The 9,695-nt window shown below is 58.3% G+C and overlaps 1 protein-coding gene across 1 annotated transcript in view; it reads right to left on the reverse strand.

Moving 5' to 3' along the window:
- Positions 1-9,647, reverse strand: part of PPP5C (protein phosphatase 5 catalytic subunit) — a gene marked incomplete at both ends in the record, with an annotated part of 10,694 nt that extends 1,047 nt beyond the window's left edge. The window contains 2 exons of the mRNA XM_085324710.1: positions 957-1,104; positions 9,390-9,647. Of these exons, the coding sequence (XP_085180836.1) occupies positions 957-1,104; positions 9,390-9,647 (406 nt within the window). The remainder of the gene's footprint in view (positions 1-956; positions 1,105-9,389) is intronic.
- Between the last annotated feature and the right edge of the window lie 48 nt (positions 9,648-9,695).

A 9,695-nucleotide genomic window follows, 5' to 3' on the forward strand; every position in this document is an offset into this window, starting at 1 on the left:
CACAGGTGATGGAGACACCAGGACGGACCTTGAGCTACTGACGGTCATCCCAAGACCCTCATGGGGACCCTGAGGCCCTCACGGGAAACCCTACAACCCCACAGGATCCTCACGTGGGCCCCAAGACCTTCACGGGGACAACCACAGCGTCCCAAGACCCTGACATAGATCCCAAGACCTTCATGGGGATCTTGAGCCTCCACCAGTAACCCCAAGACCCTCCAAGAGACCCCAACGGCCCCTTGAAGCCTTCATGAGGCCCCCAAGACCCTCCTGGGGACTTCCAAAATCCTCATGGGGACCTCCATGACCTACCCAAGACCTTCATGGGGACCCCTGTGACCCCTCGAGACTCTCACAGGGACCCCCATGACTCTCTGAAGCTTTCATAGGAGTCCCAAGACCCTCACAAGGACAGCAAGATCTTGGGGGACCTCCATGACCTGCCTGAGACCTTCACRATGACCCAAAGGCTCTCATGTGAGCCCCTAAGTCTACTAAGATCTTCAAGGGGACCCTGAGACCCTCGGGGGACCCCAAGATCCTCAGGAGGACCCCCATGACCTGCTGAGACCCTCACAGGGATCCTGAGGCTCTCACAAGGACTCCTCATAACCCCCTAAGATCCTCAGGGGGACCTCAACACCCTCACAGGGACCCCCCCCGTATCTGCCTGAGATCTCCATGACCCCGCTGAGACACTCAAGACCTCCCGAGAACCTTATAGGGGCCACAAGAGCCCCCCAAGACCCTCAGGGGGACCCCCACGACCCTCCGGGATCCTCATGGGGACCACCAAGGATCTCCCAGAGACCTCCAAGGCCCCCCTCAAACACTACTCAGACACCCCTCAGGTAATCTCGAGGGACATTCCAAGGATCTCCTAAGCCCCCCAGGGTCACCCCAAAGACCCTCGTGAGACCCCCCCCAAGCACCCGGCCCGCGCGAGGTCTCACTCATGCTCTCGATGTCRAGGGAGTCGACGACAGAGCGCTTGTGCTCGTCGCTGGCGATGGCGCGCTCGAAGGCCTTCTGCTTGACGATCTTGCTGCACTCCTGGTACTTGAGCTTGGCGTCCCGGTCGTTGGGCCGCACCTTGACCACCTGCCACCGTCATCGGTGTCAGCGTCCTCCCCGCAGGGACGCGCACGCCCCAGGGCCCAGGAGTCCGGGTCGAGAGGGGGGGGAACAGCGGCACCCGGACTGGCAACAGCACCCTGCCGCGGGGAGTGCGGCCGTCCGGATGATCCGCAGGTAGTTTGGGAGCTTGTGGGGACAGCAGGGGACAAGGGGACACGGGGGGGAAAAGGGGGTCACCGAGGGTCCCCAAGGCTGAGGGTACATGGGACAACAGGGGGACAAAGAGCCCCCACAGCTGCAGGACAGAACTGTAGGGACATGGTGAYGCCCCCGAAGGTGACACGGGGTCCTGAACGCGGCTGTAGGGACACAGTGACACCTTTAAGGGCAAAGCRGGGTCCCTAAACCGGGCTGTAAGGACCGGGAGATGCAGCAGAGGACAATGTGGGGTCCTTAAACGTGGCCATGGGGACACATTGACACTGCAGAGGGCAATATGAGGTCCCTGAGCACGGCTGTAGGGACACGCTGACACACCTAAACACAGCCGTAGAGATGTGCTGACCCACCCGAGGGCGACGTGGGGCCCTTAACCATGGCTGTAAGGACATGCTGACACCCCGAAGGGTGACGTGAGGTCCCAAAATACAGCTGTAGGGAAAAGCTCACAGCACTGGAGGGTGACACAAGGTCCCTGAACTTGGCTGAAGGGACAGGCTGACAACCCCGAGGGTGAGGTCGGATGTCTAAACGTGGCTGTAGGGACATGGCGACACCCCGATGGCRAAACGGGGACCCTAAACACGGCTGTAGAATACACGGATGCCACCAAGGGTGATGTGGGGTCCATGGACACGGCWGCGGGGACACGCTGACACCCCCGAGGACGACGCAGCGTCCCTCAGCTCGGCTATAGGGWCATGCTGACCCACCCGAGGGTGACGTGGAGTCTCAAAAGACAGCTGTAGGGAAAAGCTCACACCGCTCTAGGGCAACACGAGGTCCCCGAACTCGGCTGTAGGGACTGGCTGACAACCCTGAGGGCAACGCCATGACCCTAAATAGGGCTGTAGAGATGAGGTGACAACCCCAAGGGTGACACAGGGCCCCTAAACACAGCTGTAAGAACACGCTGACACCCCAGAGAACAACACCAGGCCCTTGAACGTGGTTGAAGGGACACGGTGACACCTACAAGGGCGAAGTGGGGTCTCTAAACTGGGCAATAGGGACACGGTGACACAACAGAAGACGACACAGGGCCCTTGACCATGGCCATGGGGACACGCTGATGCCACAGAGGGCAACGCGGRGTCCCTRAACACGGCTGTAGGGACACAATGACACACCGGGAGCTGACACGGGGTCCCTAAACATAGCTGTAGGGACACGCCAACACCCTGGAGAACACCACGGGGCACCTAAACATGGGTGCAGGGACAAGGTGACACCTCCAAAGGTGACACGGGGTCCCTAAACACAGCTGTGAGGACATGGTGACATCCCCTAGGGTGATGTGGGGWCCCTAAACATGGCCATAGGGATACAGTCGCACACCCAAGGGCCCATCACGACCTTAAACACGGCTGTAGAGAGAATCTCACACCCCACAGAAAAACGCCAGGTCCCTAAACACAGCTGTAGAGACATGCTGACAAACCAAAGGGTGACCTGAGATCCCAAAATACACCTGCAGGGACACACTGATACTGAGGGTGACACAGTATCCCTAAACTCAGGTGTAGAAACAAGCTGGCACCCCCAAGGGCAACACGGTTTCCCTAAATACGGCTGTAGGAACATGCTGACAGCCGTGAATAAGAACGGTATYCTTAAACATGGCTGTAGGAACACACTGACACCCCAAAGGCCAACCCGGAGTCCCTAAACACAGCTGTAAGAACACACTGACAGCCCTAAGTGTAACGCGGGGTCCCTGAACACAGCTATACGGACCCRCTGGCACCCCAAAAGGTGACACAGGGTCCCTCWCCTCGGCTGTAGGGACACACCGACCCACCTGAGGGTGAGGTGGGGTCCAAAAATAGGGCTGTAGGGAAAGGCTCGCACCATCGGAGGGTGACACGAGGCTCTGAGCACGGCTGTAGGGACACGCTGACACCCGCAGCRGGCAGCATGGAGTGTGTAAACTCGGCTGTAAGGATGTACCGACACACTGAGGGCGACACGGGGTCCCTAAACACCGCTGTAGGGACACGCCAGCACCCCAGAGGGCAACACAGGGTCCCTAAAAACAGCTGTAGGGACACGCTGACACCCCAGAGCGCAATGCAGGGTCCCTAAAAACAGCTGTAGGGACACACTGACATCCCCAAAACTCACACAGGAACCCTAAATAAGGCTGTAGAGACAAGGCAACAATACCAGGGGTGACATGGGGTCCCCAAACACGGCCATGGGGACAAGCTGACACCCCGTACGGCAATGTGGGGTCCCTGAGCATGGCCACGGGGACACAATCACACACCTCGGGGCCATATGAGGATGTTAAATGCAGCTGTAGGGACACTCCCACAACCCGCAGAACAACACCAGCTCCATAAATACAGTTGCAGAGACATGCTGACGCCCCAAAGGCCAACGTGGGGTCCCAAAATACAGCTATAGGGACATGCTGACACCCCCAAGGGCAACGCTGTGTCCCTAAACATGGCTGTAAGGACATGCTGACACCCCCGACGATGAAGTGGGGTCCATAAATATGGCTGTAGGGACACACGGACACCCCAGATGACAACGTGCTATCTCCAAACACAACTCTATGGACACAAACAGCCCCGAGGGTGACATGGGGACCCTAAACACGGCTGTAACAACACGCTGACACCCCACAAAACAACACCAGGTCCCTGAATACCGCTCTAGGGACATGCTGACTCCCCAGAGGRCAAAACTGTAGCCCTAAAAACGGGCGGAGAGACATGCTGACACCCCGACGGCGAAGCAGGGGCCCTAAACACATCTGCACAGATCCGCGGACGCCACCAAGCACAACACGGGGTCCCTGAACACGCCTGTAGGGACACGCTGGCACCCTAAAGGGTGACGCGGGGTCCCTCTCCTTGGCTGTAGGGTCGTGCTGACCCACCTGAGGGCAACGTGCGGTCCAAAAATAGGGCTGTAGGGAAAGGCTCGCACCATCGGAGGGTGACACGAGGCCCTGAGCACGGCTGTAGGGACATGCTGACACCCGCAGCGGGCAGCATGGAGTGTGAAAACTCGGTTGTAAGGACGCACTGACACACCAAGGGTGACATGGGGTCCCTAAACACCACTGTACGAACACCTYAACACCACAGAGGGCAACACGGGGTGTCTAAGCAYGRCTGTAGGGATATGCTGACACCCCSAAGGGCAGCACAAGCTCCCTAAACACGCCTGCAGGGACACGCTGACATCCTGGAAAGGAACGTGAGGTCCCTACACGTGGTTGTAGGGACACGCTGACACCCCCAAGCATGACGCTGGGTCCCTAAACACRGCCATGGGGACACGATCACACACCCGAGGCCCACAGGAAGACCTTAAACACGACTGTAGGGACAATCTCACACCCCACAAAACAACATCGGCTCCCTAAACACAGTTGTAGAGACAGGCTGACACCCCAAAGGCCAATGTGGGGTCCCAAAATACAGCTGCAGGGGAACAGTGATGCTGACGGCAACACGGTATCCCAAAACAGGGGCGTAGGGAGATGCTGACACCCCAGAGGGCGATGCAGGGACCTTAAACACAGCTGTGAAGACTAAGCAACAACCCCCAGGGTGACACAAGCTCCCGAAACACAGTTGTAAGAACACAATGACACCCTGAAAAACAATGTCAGGTCCCTCAGGTTGGCTGTAGGAAACACAGACACCTCCAAGGGTGAAGTGAGGCCCTTAAACTGCGCTGTAGGGACACATTGACACCCCAGAGACCGAAACTACACCCTTAAAAACAGGTGTGGAGACATGCTGAAACCCACAAAGGCAACACCATTTCAAAAAACACAGGTGYAGGGAGATGCTGACACCCCAAAGGGCGATGCGAGGTCCCTCACCTCGGCTGTAGGGACACACYGACCCACCTGAGGGTGAGGTGGGGTCCAAAAATAGGGCTGTAGGGAAAGGCTCGCACCATCGGAGGGCGACACGAGGCCCTGAGCACGGCTGCAGGGACACGATCACACCCGCAGCGGGCAGCATGGAGTGGGAAAACTCGGTCGTAAGGACGCACCAACACACCGAGGGTGATGCGGAGTCCCTAACCACAGCTGTAGGGACATGCTGACACCCCTGAAGGCAACACCGTATCCCTAAAAATGGCTTTAGGGACACACTGACACCCCCAAGGGCAACACCCGGTCCCTAAACAGGGCTGTAGGGACACACTAACATCCCCTAGGGCAACGTGGGGACCCTAAACAGGGCGGTACGGATGGGGTGACAACACCCACACTGACAAGGGGTCCCTAAACACAGCTGTAGGGACACAGTGAGACCTCCAAGAGCAAACTGCGGTCCCTGAACTGGCCTATAGGGACATGCTGAGACCCGCAGAGGGCAGCATGGAGCGTGTAAACTCAGCTGTAAGGAATCGCTGACACACCAGAGGGTGACGTGGGGTCCTTAAACATGGCTGTAGGGACATGCTGACACCCCCAAGGGCAGCACAGGCACCATAAACATGGCTGTAGGCACACATGGACACCACAACAGCGATGCAGTATCCCTAAACACGACTGAACAAACACACTGACACCTCTGAGGGTGACACAGAGACCCTAAACGTGGCCATCGGACAAGATCGCACACCGYAGGGCCGTAAGAGAACCTTAAACACGGCTGTAGGGACACTCACACCCCGCAGAACACCACCAGGTCCCTAAACACAGCTGCAGAGACATCCTGACACCCCCAAAGCGCAACACGAGGGTCCATAACCACGGCTGTAGGGACACGCTGACATTGAGGGGGACGTGGTATCCCTAAACACCAGTACAGAGACACGCTGACACCCTCAAGGGCAACACGGTATCCCTAAACATGGCTGTAGGGATATGCTGACACCCCCAACGATGAAGCGGGTCCCTAAATACGGCTGTAGGGACATGCTGACACCCCTGAAGGAGACGCGGTATCCCTAAACACAGCTGGAAGAACACGCTGACACCACCAAGGACAACGCAGGGTCCCTCAGCTCGGCTGTAGGGACACGCTGACACCCCAGAGGGCAACGCAGGGTCCCTAAAAGCAGCTGTAGGAACACACTGACATCCCCAAAACTCACACAGGAACCCTAAGTAAGCCTGTAGAAATGAGGCAACAATCCCAAGGGTGACATGAGGTCCTTAAATGCAGCTGCAAGAACATGCTGACACCCCGTACAACAACAACAGGTCCCTGAACACGGTTGAAGGGACATGGTGAGACCTCCAAAGGAGGAGTGGGGTCCCTAAACTAGGCTGTAGGGACACGGAGACGCAACCAAGAACGAAGTAGAGTCCTTAAACATAGCTATAGGGACACCTTGACACCAGGGAGGGCAACATGGGGTCCCTGAACACGGCTGTAGGGACACACTGACACCCGCTGAGGGTGATACAGCATCCCTAAACGCAGCCAAGGGCACACGGTGACACACCGGAGGGCAACGCAGGGTCACTAGACACAGGTGTAGAGATGCCTCAACACCCTGGAGAGCAACATGCGGTGCCTAACAACAGCTGTAGGGACAAGGTGACACCCCCAAGAGTGACATGGGGTCCCTAAACACAGCTGTGGGGACACGGTGACATCCCCTAGGGCAAAGTGGGGTTCCTAAACATGGCCATGGGGGCACGATAACACATCCGAGGGCTGTATGAGGTCCTTAAGGACGGTGGTAGAGACACCCTCACACCCCACAGAACAACGCTGGGTCCACAAACGCAGCCATAGGGACATGCGGACATGCCAAAAGGCAATGTGGGGTCCCTAACCACGGCTGTAGGGACACGATGACACCCCAGAGAAYGACACGGGGACCCTAAACACAGCCGTAGACATAAGGTAATAACCCCAAGGGTGTCACAGGGCCCCTATATATGGCTGTAAGAAAACGCTGACACCCTGGAGAACAACGCCAGGACCCTGAACACGGCTGTAAGGACATGGTAACACCTCCAAGGGTGAAGTGGGGTCCCTAAACACATCTGTATGGACATGCTGACACCCCCAAGGGTGGAGCGGGGTCCCTCAGTTCAGCTATAGGGACGTGCTGACCCACCTGAGGGTGACGTGGGGTTTCAAAATACGGCTGTAGGGACAGACTGACACCACCGCAGGGCGACATGAGGTCGCTGAGCTCAGTTGTAGAGAGACACTGACAACTCCAAGGGTGACCTCAGGTGCCTAARCGTGGCTGATGGGACAGGCTGACACTCCTGAGGGTGACACGGGGTGCCTAAACACAGCTGTAAGGACAAGACGACACACCCAAGGATGACGTGGGGTCGCTGAACATGGCCGTGGGGGCACAATCACACACCTGAGGGCCACATGAGATCCTTAAACACAGCTGTAGGGACAGTTCTACACCCCRCAGAACAAYGCCAGGTCCCTAAACACAGCTGTAGAGACACTGACACCCCAAAGGGTGACATGGGGTCCCTAAACATGGCTGTAGGTACACACCAACACCCCTGAAGGAGAAGTGGTATCCCTAAACAGGGGCATAGGGAAACGCTGACACCTCCGACAGCAAAAAGGGGTCCCTCAGCTYGGCTGTAGGGACATGCTGACCCACCTGAGGGCGATGTGGGGTCCCAAAACACGGCTGTAGGCAAAGGCTCACACCACCGTAGGGCRACACGAGGTCCCCGAACTCAGCTGTAGGGACAGGCTGACAACCCCAAGGGTGAGGTCGGATGTCTAAACACGGCTGTAGGGACACTGACAGCTCCAAGAGTGACGTGGGCACCCTAAACAGGGCTGTAGAGACAAGGCCACAACCCCAAGGGTGACACAGGGTCCCTAAACACGGCTGTAAGAAAACGCTGACACCCCRGAGAACAACGCCAGGTCGCTGAATACAGCTGTAGGGACACAGTGACACCCCCAAGGGTGTGGTGAGGTCCCTAAACTGAGCTGTAGGGACACACTGACCCAACTGAGGATGACGCGGGGTCCTTAAACACGGCTGTAAGGACATACTCACACCCACACTGGACACAGTCGTGGGGACACAATAACACCCCCAAGAGTGACCTGCGGTCCCTAAACACAGCTCTAGGAGCACCCTCACACCCCTAAGCTCAGCACTRGGTCCCTAAACACGCCTGTAGTGACATGCTGACACCCTGAAGAACAACATAGGGTCCCTAAACACGGCTGTAGTGATCCACTGACACCCCAGACAACAACATCGGGGTCCTAAACACAGCTGTAGGGGGACAGTCAGCCCCACAGGGCGACACGGCGTCCCTGAACTCAGCTGTAGGGACACGCTGACACCCCGTAAGACGAAGCGGTGTCCCTAAACTCAGCTACACGGACACACGGACACCCCAGCGAACAACRCGYRGTCCCTAAATGCAGCTGCAGAGGCYSGCTGACACCCCAGAGAACAAAARAGAGTGCCTAAAAATTGCTATAAGGACACACGGACAGCCCAGAAGGTGACGTGGTATTCCTAACGCGGGTGTAGGGACATGCTGACACCCCCAAGGCTGATACGGGGCCSCCTAAAGACGGTTGTAGGGACACGCTGACACCGAGGGCAACTCACCGTCCCTAAACACAACCGTGGGGACACGCTGACACCCCCAAGGGCAAAGTCCACTCCCTGAACAGGGCTGTAGGGACACACTGACACCCCTGAGGGTGACACAGAGTGCCTAAASATGGTTGTAGGGAGAGGCTGACACCTTCGAGAACGACAGGGGGTCTGTAGATATGGCTGTAAGGACAGACGGACACCCCAGAGGGTGACACGGGGTCCCTAAGCACGGCTGYAGGGACACGCTGACACCCTGGTGTGTGAGCTGGGGTGCCTAAACAYGGCTGTAGGGAAACGCTGACACCCCGGAGAGCGACACGAAGTGCCCGAACACGGTTGTAGGGAGACACTGACACGCTCAACGACGACACGGAGTCCCTCAGCCCCGCCGCAGGGACACGCCGACACCCCGGAGGGCGACACGGGGTGCCTAAACGCGGCCGTAGGCACGCGCCGTCACCCCAAAGGGCCACGCCGACAACACCCCCCCCCTCCTCCTCCCCGCCACCGGCGTGCGACGCGGCGGCGCCCGGGCCGGCCCTCACCGTCTCGTAGTCGCGCAGGGCGGCCTTGAACTTGCCCAGGGCCATGTTGCTGGCGGCGCGCCGGTAGTAGCCCTTGACGTAGGCGGCGTCGAGCTCGACGGCCCGCGTGGCGTCGGCCAGGGCGTAGCCGTAGCTCTCGGCCCGCAGGTGGGCCAAGCTCCGGTTCCCATAGTAGATGGCGTTGGTGGGGCAGAGCTCGATGGCCTCGCTGTAGTACTTCACCGCGTTCTCGTAGTCCTTCCCTGCGCGGCCCCCACCCGCCCCGGGGCGTCAAGACACCCCCAAAACCGCGGCGATCCGCCCCAA

This window comes from Rhea americana, unplaced genomic scaffold (assembly GCF_003343005.1).
Source record: "Rhea americana isolate MKP2758 unplaced genomic scaffold, rheAme1 scaffold_920, whole genome shotgun sequence".
NCBI classification, from domain to species: domain Eukaryota; kingdom Metazoa; phylum Chordata; class Aves; order Rheiformes; family Rheidae; genus Rhea; species Rhea americana.